Raw genomic sequence first — 16,473 nt, 5'->3', positions numbered from 1 at the left:
CAAACATACCAGCTTGGCAAAAAAATGTATTTCAACGCGTTATCTCTCTTTGAGCTTCATATCTTTCGTTATCTCTTTGACATTTCATTGTCAATGAAAGATCTCGAACTCGAGTTTTCTGGCAATATTGAGCCAGTAGCGTTTCAAACATCCTTTCGTTTCCTATGTTTCATTGTCAGTCATAAAAAAAAAGTGCGTTCGCTTTTCTTTGATATACTTATCGCTTTAATATCGTGCAATTGTTATCGTAATCAAGGCTATCATTTCTTTTTTCTTCCTTCGTGAAGCAGCACTCGAAGATAAGCTTCGACGAGTTTTCGTATGTTTCGATAAATCATCATTAGTTTCTCGAAGTAATTATATCGAAGTTTTGTATCGTCCTACTTCGCTTTTATGCTTTTTCATACTTTAATTTAGATTGTTGTATAAAAAGTACATCTTTGTATAGTAAATTCCTATATTCCGTTCATCATGGTCAGCAAAAGAAACAAATCATTGTTCAGCAAAGAGAACAGAGATTATTTAATGAGGTGGGTATATACTTTTTGAGACTTTAATTATTATAACCTTAAATAATTAAACGATTAAAGAGGAATACCAGATGTATATATATTTATCATATTGTGTTTGCGTAGTCAGTTAAAGAAGGATTTAATTCACGTGACCATGAACACGAATTAAATGCATTCTTGTGGAAAGTTTTCATTATGTCAGATCGCATGCTCGATCACCAACAGAAAATAATAACTTTGGTGTGCGTGTTTTCGTGCTAAAAATCAAAGTATAGATTTTGTAAAAACGAGAACGAACTCGTTCGTGCTAGTTTAGCCACGTTGCATTTATCGTTTCCTCGATCTTTATTATTGAACTACTCTTTAAGTACACACTTCTGGGGACCGGTATTCAACTGGATGATACCTATAGCAACTATAGCAGACACGCAAAAGCATCCAAGGATCATTAGCGGCAAGATGACTTTGGGTAAGTTCGAACACTAGCTCCTTATTTCGAAGAATTCTCTCGACTCTCGTAATAATCGCGACGAAGAAGTTTCGGATAACGACCGCGTTTCTAAAAATGACGAAGAAGAAGAAGAAAAAAAGAAATAAGAGAATGAGAAGGAAAAAGAATACGACCCTCTTTAATTTACCAGAAATACTTTTCTCTTATATTTTTTCAGCCCTTACGCTATACTCGATGATGTTCATGAGATTCGCCGTAATGGTAAAACCAAGGAACATGTTACTTTTCGCATGCCATGGCACTAATGTAGCGGCACAATTAATACAAGGATATCGATATCTTGATTATCACTACGGTTCGAAGCCACTGGAGGAAGAATAATATCGTTCGATTCGTAAATGTAAGATGGAAATACAATAAATATGTCTACAATTAGAAATAAAGTTAATAAATTCGCTTACTGTCGGAAAAAATAAATTCATAGAATGGACGAGAGGGTAGAGAAAATCTAAACATATCGACAAAGATGAACACACTAGCGAACGGTTCATAAAAAAGAAGAGCAAAAAAAGTAGCACTCTGGTTGGTCGAGTATAGAACATGGAACATCTAAAGAAAAAGAGAGCGAAAGCAAGCTTGGAGTACGTTCGAATGTGTTTTCTTTTTTTTGTAGCTCGTACACCCTGGTCGTTCGGTGTCTCCTTTTTCCAATCGAATCGAAAAGGGCACGAGTTTATTCGCCGGTGGCCCCAATTCCGCTACGCTATGTAGGAATATCTAAGGAGAGCAATAATTTTGCTAGGGTAGTCTCTCGTGCGATACTGCTGTTTCGAGGAGGGCTACTCGATCGTATGGATCGTGCTCAGGGTCATTTTATGGGATCTGGCACGGATCAGACGCACGAATCTATCCCTGTTTTTTCCAAATGCTAAGCCAACCAACGGCTCTCCTTCTCGCTCATCTGGTTGCTAGAGAAAAAAGGGAAAAGAACATAAAATCCACCCCCGCCTTTCCGAATAAATATATATGTCCTTATTAGCCCTTCTTGGACTCCGATCATGCGTTGCTCCCTCTCTAATTTCTCGCCTTCGTAATACTTCTTTGCATTCGTCAAAGTAAAATAATCCACGCGACACATTCATCCATTCCCGTTGTTTAAATCGAATTTTTAGAATAAAGCTCTGATCTTCGGGGATCTCAAAAGTGTCAGGTCTGGCGAAGGCGGAGGAGGAGAAGAACGAGAACGCTGAAAGAGGGAGGATTCCTTCGGGACTGATTTCACAAACAAATGCCGACGATTGAATCCTGGCATGTTGCAAGATGGATCGCTCTCTTTGAATCACAGATTACCCACTGCCTCTTCTCCTTCGCGCTCTCCAACTTTCTATCTCCCTCTCTCTCTCTTTCGTTGTCCTCCTCCTCCTCCTCCTCCTCCTACTCCTCCTCTTCCTCTCGTCCTCTATCTCCTTTCTCCTGCGAGTCCCCTCTAGAACGAAGAACGTTCAGCAATTTGCCACATGCCCGGAGAAGCCAGGATTCTCTTCTTCTTTTCCCCACTGCAGAGGCCGATTTCTCGTCGTAAGAGATCGAGCCAAATCGGCCAGAATTGAAAGGGCAAAGCAACGCGACTGAAGGATCCATCGATCGGCCACGATCTCAAACGCGATCTCCACCTTCCTGCTTCCTTCCACCTCGAAGAACAGGCCCGTCTAAAAAAGGGACGGATCTTTCCTTCGCGTTAAACTGACAAAGTGTAATCCACCTTTGCTTATCGATACGTCCATCGAGAATCGATACCGATTCGATCCCTCTTTTCTTTTCGGAAACACACATATTTTCTTTTACTTTAACTCGATAGAAAGGGAAAACGTTTTTAAAAAGCGAGGACACGCTAACTCCCTTCCCCCCCCACCCGTCTTCCTCCTCCCTTTCCTGAGTTGTCGAGCGAATAACTCAATCGAATGAAAACCACGCGAAAAGCCGCGAGTCACGTCGAGCGTGAAAAAGACGCGACCCTCCGATTGTAAAGTCCACCCTCGCTTATTCGATACATATACGAGTATATATGTATACTTATATGAAGTCGGTCCATAAAAAAAACGAGGACAAGAACATAAGGGAGTGATAGAAAAGAAAAAAAAAAGAAGAAAAAAGAAAAAACGAAAATGGACCTTCCTCCCTTTTTTTCATCGGAGACTTTTCGTCGTTCGACGATCTTTAAATGAAGTGCGTTAGCTTATAACGGCCATGTAAAGTCTTCCAGGGTGGATTCGCGCAACTACGAGCAAAATGCGTTTGACTTGAAAAAAATCATCCCCGGTGATACGCGTGGCGAATCCACCCTGCTGTAAGAGGTGGGCACCCTCAGGGGTGAAATGAATCAAACGCAACCCTCGCTCTATAAGAGACATACATTAAACCGAGACAGTTCTCGAGAGCATCCTGAGATATCGGAATATTCGACGAATTTCTTACGTACCTACTACGAAACTAAAAGCCCAAATTTCATTACTCCAATTCTTATTAAAAATATAATTAAAAACCTACTCGTAAAAATGTAATAGGTATATAGGTAAAAATTTCTTCTCGTTGTCAAAATGAAAGAGGAGGAAGGCAAGCCGTTTATTTTTCCATTCGACGACTCGATCGTGGATGAGATAAAACATTTTGCGAAAATTCTATCTTGCGTAGAAAACACATTTTCCAAGAGAATTCGATCACGAGGCAAAGTATTACAACGCCGGGATAACAACATAAGGTACATACTCGAGAGTCGAACGCTATGGGAAACATAGTTATTTCTGGTGGATTCATAAAAAAAAAAAAATGTTCTCGAATCAGCCCTCTAAAATAACATGGCACCCGAGACGAGTGGTGGTACGCCATAAGTCCGTGAAAACGGTTCACGGTTAAAAAATCATAAGGGTTGCAATGTTGCGTGTCATCCCCCTAAATACTTGCCAACATTGTGTATTTTTGTCAATTAAAAACCAAAAAGCAACTCCTCTGTTTGTTGGATATTGGAAAAAATGTATGGAAAAAAAATGATGTAGTAACTAAGAATAAAACGATTGAATTTTGGGATTGGAGATTCTATTACTTTGGAAGTGGACAAGAAAGAAGTAAACAAGTGTTATCGAAACGAATCGGAACCCCAGAGCGAGTAAGAAGGCAAAAGAAGACGCCGCGCGCTGAAAATAAGCGCGTGTTTCTTAGATGAGCGCAAGCGCGAGCTAGAAACCGATTTCAGAAAGCGAGGATGGTTTATGACCCGTAACGCTTCGAGCAAGACCCTTCCTGCGAAGCATCCATCCACCTTCTCTCTCTCTCTCTTTTGGCGCAACGTGACTCCATCCCTCCGTAAACTCGATCCAATATATTAGGGTTAGCTTCCAGGAAAGGAAGCTATCGATGGCACTGGTCGAAATCGATGTTTTCTCGACTTTTCGATTCGAAAACGCCGAATCGCCTTTTAATTTGAATTTTTGGTCTATAGAATTTCTTGAATATGGCGCCTATTTCATGTAAATGTCCAAAAAAGAGAGACCTTTTCGATTTCCCAATTCCTTAGAACTTGAAACTACCTTTCCACGATTGCTCGAGATAAGGGGTGGGTCTCGTCCGTTTGAAGATTGGGGTTGGCAACTTTGAAGGATATTTTTTATTCATGTGACGTATTCGAGGGCGCGGAAAAAAAAACACATTCTCCCGATCGGAGTGAAGATGGAGACCGACGTAAGAACTTTGATCCTTACATTCTGCAGGATGTTCAATTTTAAATTTTCTTCGACCAATGCCTATGTTTGTTCCCTGTCGCGAACGTACACGTTCACTCATGAATTTTCAATTTTCTTATATGGAATTATCGAATTGTTTGAAGTAAAACTTATTTCGGATGTAAAAATGATATGTCTGTACTACGCGAACACACTGAATTTATCTACACACGCGCACGCGCGCACACATATACCAATATATATATATATAAGTATATATATATATATGTATATAAATATGTTTTGCAAGCTATCTCGGGCAATATATTTTATTAAATTATCGGCAACGCTATAACATTAAATATAGTACTAGGAGAGCAAGAGGTCGAAAGAGCAGCAAACGTTTCGGTATCGCCTCTGGCCATTAAAGGTTTTATCGATTATTTATATGCAGCAACGTTACACAAACGAGGTGCGCGCGTAATTTCTCTGACACGATAGCACGTACGCTTTTTTGTTAATATCGCAAACGGCAAGTATGAAAAGCAAGGTGAGCTTGTTACATAAGTAATCGTAACGCGCCTATCTTACGACAAATAGTAAAGTGAAAAAAAAAGCTCTTTTACTAATTGCTCGTTCTAAATCGAAAAGGGTCAATGGGAAAAATTGTGGAAAAGTCTGTATTCCCATGGGATATCAACCAAATCCTGCAGATCGAAGCTTTTTCAAATATTTAACAGCAATATCCAATTTCGTCTTATGTATCCGTGTGCCTCCTCTTCATAGCTGATTCGACGAAATCGTCATTCGACTAAAAGCTATTCTTTCTATTACGATTCCACCTATTATATTCCACAAATCGATCTTACCCACGCTTATATTGAAGTCAAACTTCTTTCGGGAGGGTACCGAAAATTTTCAAGCGAAACGAAAAGTGAAAGGTTTTTAGAGGAACACTGAGTGGTAGGGAAGAAACGGGAAAATATCGATCGAGAAGAATTTGCGGAAGGCGGCAGTGGAAACACGAGACAACCACATAACGAATGCAAACAATTTCAAGCGCGAAACACAAAAAGTGCAACAGTCATTGATAAGAATGATTGAAAAAAAATGTTTTACTCGCGTGTAGGTTCCACGCGCTTTTTTCGTGTTGTTCTTTTTTTTTATTAGAATATCGATTGCACAGTATCGATTTCATAAATTGATCTCATTGTTCGAACTTTGACGTATCGAGAACGATAGAAAATGTTTTACTTGAAACGCAAGAAAACGATTTCCTTGACGTTGCCTTCGGCTTTATCGACGTTCATCGAAACCCTTTTCGTTCGTTAGCTTCGAACTTAGAGAGAGAGAGAGAGAGAGAGAGAGAAGTAGTAGAAGTAGTAAAGGCTATCAATGACACGACGATGTGGCTCGTCGGTTTTAATAGCGACAGCCCGGTCGGCTAGCTGAAAGCAGCAAAATGGAACTTCTAAATGGATAAGATATAAGAGTTACACTTGAACGAAAGGAAGAATTAGGTGTCCTGATGTATGAGACGCCGTCGCCTCTGCTCCGGCTTCCGGAGAAACATGCGCCGCGTAAACGAACGAGAAAATAGGATGGATCTCGAGAAAGGATGATCTTCCATTATTTTATGAAAAATACCTCTCGTATATAATTGATTATTAAATTATATGTAAGAGGAACCTTGAAAGAAAATCACCTCGTTAAAATGAATATTATATAGGAAAACATTATGGTCTCAATCTTGAAGATGCGATCTCACGAGAGAGAAAAAGGACCGGGGATGAAAGTCGTCGGTAGGACACTGGGTGATGCATGTGCCTTGTACGAAAGGAGTCGAGCTTGCTCGGAGGCGAACTTCGAGGCCGAGGAAACGAGAAGGTTGGGCTGAAAACGTGATCCTGTGACTGATCCGTGAAAGCGTGAAAGGGTTTCCACTCCTTTTTCCACCCCTTTATCCACTCTAGAAGTAAGACGGGGGTGTCGCGAGGCAACGATCAATCACTCCGTGTCACGAGCCCTGTGCTCGCCCTCCTCTTCTTTTCTTTCTCTCTCTCACCCTCCCTCCCTCTTTTTCTCCATCTCCTCGCATCTCGCAGTATTCACATAAAGGGTTTTCTACTGATATAGCCAAACGAAGGAAGTTTCTACGATAAATGACGTAAATGCGAGTATACTCTACCTCCAACACCCCCACTCCTCGTTGCTCTTTAACCCCGTTCCTCCTTTCCCGCGATCTATCAGTATCTACGTCTACCATCGTCAACGAGATCAAATTTAAAAGCGATATTATTGTTCAAGGTAGCAAGACTAATGGGGTTTATAGCGTTCGAAGTCGAGGCTATCGGGCGTCCTTCGATCTCTCGGCTGACGCTGCGAGATTACTGAAAAGCTTTCCATTCTCCTTCCCCAAAGCAAGCGGCTAGATGTTAGCATCGCGAGATCGGAGAATTATCGAACGAAGAAGAGGATATCGATCGTGAGAATGAGAAAGAAAAGAGAGGAAGGAAAGAGAGACAAAGAGAGAAGGAAGGTGGGAGAAAGGAACGGGGGGGATGAGAAGAGAGGAACATAAGTAAGACGGGAAGGGTCGAGATATCCAATGCCTCTTTTACGGTCCTCGTCCGTGTCGAGAGATAATAAAACTAATGTATTCATGAGATAATTATTTCTTGCATTCATTACGAAGTTGTAAAGTTTTTATTGGCCGGGTCTGGTCTCTGCGCAAAAGAGCCCACCCCGTACAAAGAGAGAAAACTCAAGGAATCTTTTAGCGACAAAGCAAGCCGAATGGTTCTCTCCTTTAGATACGCGTTACTCTAGAAAGAGTAAAAGGGATCGAATTGGATCATCCATCCTTTCCTACCATTAAATTCACGAATCGCGATTCTTGTGAAAACTCTTTTAGAATTTCTCTCTAGTCGAAGGAATGATTTTTTTCTTCGAAAAAAGTATTGATGGAGGACGACGATCTTGGAGGACATATGCAAGGGTGGAAAGGAAGGAAAAGCAAGAAAGAGAAATCGAGGGTGGCAAGGATGGAACGTCCCGAAAGGACGAAGGCGCCGCCGGAATATCAAGAAGCATGGACAGCACCCTGGACAAAGGCTTCTATTCCAACCGAGAACCAGATCCCAGAGAGGGAAAGATACATCAACTCCTGTGTCATATAAAAATGTGTTTATGCGCTGCACACGAGGAATGAAAAATATCGAACGAGAAGCATCTTCTGTATCCTAGAGCAAAAAAAAAGAGAGAGAGAGAGAGAAAGAGGTCAACTCTTCGGTCATTCCTTGTCGCTCATAAAACATTTTTCTTTCTTTTTTCTTTAGGAAAAATTCTCTGTTCCTGGTTACCCGCACAGAATCGACAGTATTTCTTGTCCTTACTCCACTGTTACTTATATTTTCGAATTGAACAAATTTCAACCGTCGAAATTCTGAATTTTTTATGAATCAACAAAATTTCTAAAAAATTTATTTTAATACTCCTCTTAATACTCAGATACATTGAGAACGTGAGCTTCGCCTAACTAGAATTTCTGAGCTTTTCGTTCACGTCTAGGACGTAAAAGAGGCAAGACATACGGAGCCAGACCGCGGAAGAATGGAGTTGACGGGGCAGAAATTGTGAAGACCGGAGACGGAAACGAAGCTCATCGTTATACCACCTAGCAACGTTACACACGAAGAAATCTCAATGAGAATTCGAATTTCTTTTTATATTCGTTCCTCGAACATATTCTCTTAATAATAATAATAATAATAATGGCAATAAGATAAGAATAATAATATGAAAATAATCGAATCGTCCGAACTGTGAATCTTAAACTGAATAAAATATAAGGCTGAGAATCTACCCCGAAAAATGACTACAATATTTTTCCCACTTACCGGTCCATGGTTCCTTAGCATCACAGAACAAGTTGAGATAAGCAAAGAAAGCGGTTGAAAAAGGATCGATGCAATGGGACTCTCAAAGATGTAGGGAGTTCTTGGGATAGTCACGCATGTTGCGGCTCCTGTCTACGCGATTCTTCTAATCCCAGGGTGAATTCACCCTCGCTTTCTCTCTCTTTTTCGTATTTTTGGCTCTATCTCTCTTTGAACCATGTCTGTCACTCGAGATTTCTTTTTCCCTATAGAAGGAAACGGAATTGAAATCGGCTTTTCGGAATTGCGCGCCAGAGACGATCTCCCTAAGGGAGAGAAATGCAAACACGCCTTTGGTTAGCGCGCAAACTTTATCGAAAACGACTCCAAGTTCTGAAACAGCGAACAAAGGTAAGCGGGCTTTTGGCGAAACGATTCCAGGGGTAGACAGAAAAATAGATTTATTCGCGTTTATCTCTACTGTCAGGATTTCAACCCTCTAAAACTATATCGAAAACATTTTCGCCTTTGATTTCGCCGAAAATTTTGTTTACGATAAGATATCTATTAAATTATTATTCTTTATAATTAATTTCTTAACAATACATGAATCTTTGAATTTGTACTTTTATTTGTTAAATTAATACTATAATTATTTTACTGTGTGTAAGTATTTACATACTTATATGCATCGCCAAAAAGGAATAAAATAAATAATATTTGTCATATTATTTATTAAGGCTTAAGATTTTCAAAGTATATTCTCAAAAAGTGATAATATTAAAAGCTAAGAAAAATTGATTTTTTTCAAAATTCTGACCAAGCATGACCCCGTAAAATATTAAATATTTTCTACCGCGACATCTTGCAGTATTTTTAGGAATTATCACGATACTGTGAGAAGTCAATAAGGAAGATCAACGATGCTCGCAATAATGTTATCATATGAGATTTTGAAAACATATGAAATTTTAAATTTCAATCATAATTACATATTTTATTATTTTTAATAAATTTATATTGAAAAATCATTAATCGTCATTTAAACGCAAACCCTCAAATATCTCAAAATACGAATAAATGGCTTTATCATTATTTACAAAAAAGAATAAAGACTTATATAACTTATAAAAGACAGCTTATATCTTTCATTTTACACATATCACAGTTTGTAATACTAAATATAACACAATCTCACTTTCACTTCAGCACATATATTCCTATCTATCTTTTTTAATACTTTGTACCTACATAAAAAGTATATTTGAAAGCTTACAAAAGTATTTATTTCATATACTATTAGATAATAGATGTGGTTTAAATGAGAATAACGATGCTGCCATTCAAGCAAAGTACCCTCTTTCAACTTCTACATAAGACTGCCTACCCTTTAGTTTCTTTTCATATCTGATGCAAAGTGGAAGGGAAAGTAAGCTCCACCCTTTATTATGTCTCTAGCATCAAATGAGAATAAAGCTCAATTTAATTCATGCTTTTTAACTCTAGCACATAGCCTTTTAAAGCAGAAGAATTTATTCATTCTCCATAATACAGATGTTTATAAAGAAAAATGATAATATTTTTGGGTCCAAATAAAACAGGTAAAATCTCTGGTGTTTCAAAAAGTAGTCTCCAAAAGTAGAAAAAAGATACCCTCAAAAAGGGATATCTTAAAAAAGGGGTGCCTAAAAAAGGGTTTACCTACAAAAAGGGTACCCAACAGAATTTTATATCAAAGGGGTGGAGAATTATTCTTCTGTAATGGATAGTAACATTCTTAATCTCATACTATATGTTAGAACTATGTTTATAAATGTTTATAGAAACTTTCATTGAAACGCGTAGTAATAATTAAACAGATAAAAATTAAAAATTAAAAATGTAAATATATATAGAAGTAATATTAGGAAAAAAAGTGAATAAAATAGATATACTATAAGAGATAAAATAAAAATTATTTGTTTAAATATATACTTTAGATAATAATAAAAATAATTTTATATGAAAACCATTAAACACCGATATAAATACTTACAAATCTTAAATCCATTAAAATTTGTATTATCTATAAGCACTTCAACAATACGTGCTCACTGATTGATGAAAAGATATACTACGATCTAAAGGCAACGACAGCCAACGGAGAACTGAGCAACCCCTTTTAAACAGCAGCGTAGCTGTTGGTAGACTACGTTACCCTGACCAATCATGGGAACCTATCTCCCTATCCCTGGGAGTAGATCCTCCGTCAAGAGTATAAGAGAGAGACGGTATCCTCTGCGGAAAGATCTGTATTGGCTATGAGACGGAGCATGCCCTGAACGAATATTCCAAATCCCACCGCTAAAGGGGTGTGGCTCGCTGAATTTTTACTACACGTAAGAAAAAATATTGCCCCGCAGTATTATCTAGAATAAATAATGTATTAAGAGTCTTATCTTAATAAACATATTTTTCAATTACAGCGAAACATAAAATGCAATAAAAAATAGACTATTACATCAGATACTTAATTATATATAATATAACAAAATATTTAGATATAATACATCTAGATAGATAGGCCTATACTTTTCCAGCTGCAACACCCTTTTTTAACAGCTACCCCTTTTTTATGTGTAAAGGGGTGATGCCCTTTACCCCTTTCAAAGGGGTTAAAATATAAAGGGGGACTAATAGTACATAAAAAAACATGTGTGACACTATACACTACAATCTGTGCAGTTCAAATACATTCAAAGAAAAAAAAAATGCATAAAGCCAAACATTTGTCGAGTATTCAATAAAAATACAACTAAACATAATATATTAAGGAGTACAATTGAGATTCTGTTGGAGAGAAAAGTTTTCCTGTAATAAAAGTAGAGTACATTAGTGCAATAAAATAATTGTTCATTACTCGAAAAGAATAAATATCCAAAACTGTCGATAAAACAGAGCTCGACTAATAAAAAATATCTGTATTCTTTAATTGTAAATAATAGTATATGATATATATTCATTGATAGTATATATTATAGTATAGTTAAACTGTAATATATTTTTAAATATTTATATTTAATTTTTAGTGTATAAACATGTGTGTGCCTTCAGAAATGCAATTATATAAATATTTTAAAATGAAGCAATTTAAGAGACAATCAAATAAAAAAGAATCCAGAAGGTTTGACGATAAATCCCACGATGGTCACCTGTAACAAGAAGAAAACTATATTAATCATACAATCAAGTGATACAATAGCCTGACATATAAGTGGTCCAATTCACAGATGCATTTTTCATTTGAATTCCCTATTTATTGTTATTCAATCTCTATTTACCGTTTGTAAAATAAAATAAAATTTAAACGCGTGATTTTACATTACAAAATATAATTAATTAAGAAACAGGAAAAGTACAAATATTATGATAAATTACTAATAAAAATAATATCCTATTAATTATTATAAAATACTTTTAAACAACGTTATATACAAAAGAAAAATTGCAAATTTAATAAAATACAATCAGAGTAAAAAGTCTTAAAAACGAAATAAGAGAAAAGAAATGACTGTAATATTTATTGAACGTTATTCAAACTTCAAAATTAAATAACACGAGAATTGTAATTTTTTTGAGTCTAACTAACTAAAAACTTGTGCACCTTTTAGACGATTTAGATACAGATTTGGTGTGCCAAGGAGATGGAATGGTCCTTCATCTCCAATTACAACTACAAATTATTGACGAGCAAGCAAGAAATATAATAAAATATAAAATATGACGAAAGAACTATTCTCGATAGGTTCGAACTTGCTGTTGAACCTTTGAAAATAGCTCAATAGTCTATGTAGTTGCCCTCTTCAGCCACAGTTAAGTGGGGGCCTCTTCGGCATTCGCCTCTTCGGCATTTAGCCTCTTCTTTCTTCATCCCTGAAAACTGCATTGGACATTTTCTACGTGAGAGAAGATAACTCGTATTATGTTACTATTCTAATTCTCAATTATTAAAAAATTAATATACATTCTCTGTTTATTAGTAAAGCTCGTGAACTATCAATGAACTTATAGTTGATTGATATATACACGAGCACAATTAAACGAATGTCCAAGCAGTCAATAATCGATGACCTAATAACACATCGCACTTTCAATGTCAAAAAATAAAATAGAATTGAAATATATAATGCAATAAATGTTATGCATTTTCTTGCAATATTTTTATTTCACATTCATTCGTTATATTGATTAATATTAAATATTTCTAATTGAGAAAATCGCGATTGTGCGAAGTGCTAATATTATAATACTTAAAACAAAGTATCAAATGGATCAAAGTATTTGCTTGTTTGTTCAACTCTATCTCCTTCGAGATAGAATCGAAATAGAAATAAATCTTTCAAATCGTTGCAAATTCCTTTGAATCTCATGATACGTAATAAAAACTACAGAAGAGTTACAAAATAAATTTACAAAGGAAACATAAGAGAATGAATAAAAAAAAAAAATTTTGGTAACAATTCTGTATAAACCAGGAGGCGAAATTTCCACTCCGGAGTGGAAACAAACCTCGTGCCTTTCCTGGATCCTATCTACTTAAAATTAAAGTTTTCACATTCGCTCAAAGAAGTATGCTACCTGCCATATTTAAAAAAAGCAAATACACATACGTACCCACCCACTCACTCCACGATTCTCTCACATACCACCAGGGTGCAAAAGCCTAAGCTAGAGAGCATGCCCCGGGGCACCTCCGACACCCTAGTTCAAACGCGTGTTTTCTAAACTTATAGGAGTACGTACCAATTGCTGTAATCGACTGCCAAGGCTAATGATTATTGCAAATATGACTAAATAAAAAATACTAGTACATACTAGTATATATGCATACTAGTATTATACGAGTATATCAAAGTTTCCACAAATACATGCGGTAACTCTACTATTCAAAACGATTTTATTACGAAAAAGAAAATTAGAAAAATTTAATATATTTAAATAGAAAAATACAACCATGTGTGTATTTTTTATATCACACCTAACTCTAGGTGTGCTATACTAAGTAGTACTCTAAGTATTAAATAATGCATTAATTAAAAACTAACACGAAACGATGTACAGTACACACTACCTAAACGCACATACAGGTGTAAAGTACATCGTGCAATCACTAGCACAATGACAGCCGCCAATAGGGGAAAAACTTAAAACTAAACCTATACTAACAGTTTCTCACCCATACGAGTAGCACCTGGGCACACGTATAGATGAGAACGCAAAAAGTATAGGGGGGAGAAACGGGAGATTAGTATATTAGAAACTGAAAATCCTGATCTAAAAAATATGATTAAATACACATAAATATATAACACATAAATACATTTCAATAAAAATTCATCTAAGCGACTAAGGACTCTACAATTTATTTGATAAATAATAAATTTAAAAATCTTTTAATATCTTTTAAAATATTTCAGAACCTAGGACGACTCCTTTCATTAAGTTGGCTGTTCTAATAAAAGAACTGGGCTTTGAGCCACCACTTAATTGCTGGAATCTATCCGTCGCGAATGGGTTTGTCTTCTTGCTCATTTATTTATAATATCGAAATATCGATACATCAAAATTAATCGCGATTAGATAAACTAAATACGAAGCAATGCATGTAAGACATTTATTTCATGCTTTTCTGGAGTACTTTAGACTCCAGTACTTTTTTAGAAAAAGAGTAAATTAATCCTCGATTTCGCCACTACTAGCCACGAACAAAACACGTAATAAAAAAAGAAGTGCATTAGTTAATTGTAATATTAATTAAGTGAATTTAACCGATGGGGCAAGAAAACCTATCCTGAACTAATATAAAATATACAATATAATACAATACAATATACAATTTTCATGAGTAATTCCAAAAGAAAAATTACTCATGTGCTCGTCAATAATTTATTGGAATAATTACAACCGGTAACTCGTGCCGATTAGTACCTTTCATCCTCGGCATGATTGAGCACCGGAGGGACTTTAAATTTTTTGACTTACTGCGTATGAAGTTCTACGATGGCTCCAAAACACTCCTACTTCGCAGCAAGTGTTGTAGTCCGACGATGGTAGAGTTCCTCGATTTGGTATTGAAGGCGATCCAACGAAGTTCCACCGAAGATCTACCGAAGATCCATCGAAGTACCATCGAAGATCCATCGAAGATCCATCGAAGTTCCATCGAAGAATCCATCGAAGAATCAACTCCATATTATTGAAAAGGAAAAAAATCCATCGTTTTATCTGTAACATAAAATAGAACATAACGATAAGTTATCTGCAATACAATCCAAAATCGTATAAAAAATAAATCAAGTAAAATGTAAATTAAAATGAATACTTACAATGCAATCCAATGAGATGAAATTCAATTGCACCATGGCGATGCACCTCGCGTGAATCTAAGAACGCGGTATAGACGAGAATAAGAAAATATAGATGAGTTTCTTATCGCGAAACCGAAATTTTATTATACGGCGAACAACACTGATTCTAATTCGCGTTTGATTTTAATATGTTTTACGCCCGATCACTGATTCTACAACTGCTTCCAAAGACTGCTTTGCACTCAGTCAATGCAAGTAAAGAAATCTTCATTGATGCACTGATTCTAATACGCGAACAGTCTGTGCGACTGATTAAAGATAAAAATACAACTTTTGTCGAACAAAATCTAATGCAATTACTGCTTTGGTCGCAGTTAATTTAATATGAAAAATTTCTAATACAATCGCGTAACACGAGCGAATTGAAATGAGCGAACGAACGTGCTTCTAATCCGTGATTTTAATTATATTTAATCGATTGCAACACTCCCGTATATTGCTTCGCGCACGATTGCAATCTGAAACAGAAATAAAAAAAAACACTATTAATATCATTACTATTACTGAAAACAATTAAAATGTTTGTGGAATTATGAGATACAAAAAAAAACTTACTTCGAATCTTCAACGATGAATGCACGATGGGTCTCCTACCCTTAGGATGACGATGACAATGCACTAACACTGATTCTAAAACTGCATTACATGCAGTTAATTCAATTAACACTAGATTAATGAACTAACAGTAAACCAATTTGACTCATATCAAATTTTCTTGCTACATATGCTACATATACATAAAATTTTAATATTATTTTTTCAAAATATACGTTGATTTTTAATACTATAATGAAATATATGTAAATATTAATTCCTCCTCTCTACCCATTTCTTCATACAAACAATTTTTGTAAGTTATTAAAAAATAGTAAATGAAACAATAATGAAAAAATCTAGTGTTAAACGAATTTCCAAATGAATTTAATTAATAAATTGTGACACTATTCCAACGATGATCTGAAACAAAAATAAAAACAAGATTATATAGACCATTGATATAAAAACATTATTATAATTATTGAGAAAATGTTTTATATAAAAATTGACTTACATTTATTCTTCAGTGATGAATGCACGATGGGTATCCTACCCTTAGGATGACGATGAGCACACGTTTAAACCGAATAAAAAAAACTTACGGAGTTTCTTAACCGAGCAAACGAAACTTTTACATAGGGCGTACAACACTGACTTTACTTTCCGATTCTTTTATATTTTATTTTATCGATGCAACACACGAGTACCTCATTGCCTACGCGCTCGATTGCAATGATGTTCTGAAACAGAAAAAGAAAAAGAACAATTAATATCATCGTTATAATAAAAATCCATTAAAGTTATCATAGAAGTGTTTGATAGAAAAATATACTTACTTTTAGTCTTCATTGATGACTGCAGGATGGGTATCCTACCTTTAGGATGACGATGAATAAAATAAAATTAAATAAAACTCTGAAAATCTGAAACATACTAAAAATTATATTACATACAATTAAATATTACAATATT

General features: G+C 35.8%; 2 protein-coding genes across 2 annotated transcripts in view; one reads left to right on the top strand and one right to left on the bottom strand.

Annotated features, from left to right (window-relative positions):
* The window catches only part of LOC122518568 (gastrula zinc finger protein XlCGF46.1-like), a 51,741-nt gene extending 41,026 nt beyond the window's left edge, over positions 1-10,715 (bottom strand). The window contains exon 1 of the mRNA XM_043637574.1: positions 10,593-10,715. The gene's annotated coding sequence lies outside the window, so the exon portion shown is untranslated. The remainder of the gene's footprint in view (positions 1-10,592) is intronic.
* On the top strand, positions 472-1,344 carry LOC122518639 (mitochondrial pyruvate carrier 1-like). The gene is made up of 3 exons (XM_043637686.1): positions 472-530; positions 881-981; positions 1,181-1,344. The coding sequence occupies exons 1-3, from the start codon at positions 472-474 to the stop codon at positions 1,342-1,344; spliced, it is 324 nt and encodes a 107-aa protein (XP_043493621.1).
* Positions 10,716-16,473: the final 5,758 nt, after the last annotated feature.

This window comes from Polistes fuscatus, unplaced genomic scaffold (genome assembly GCF_010416935.1).
Source record: "Polistes fuscatus isolate 324 unplaced genomic scaffold, CU_Pfus_HIC Scaffold25, whole genome shotgun sequence".
Taxonomy (NCBI): Eukaryota; Metazoa; Arthropoda; class Insecta; order Hymenoptera; family Vespidae; genus Polistes; species Polistes fuscatus.
Note: the sequence above shows the minus strand (reverse complement) of the source record. Positions and strands in the feature narration are given on the sequence as shown.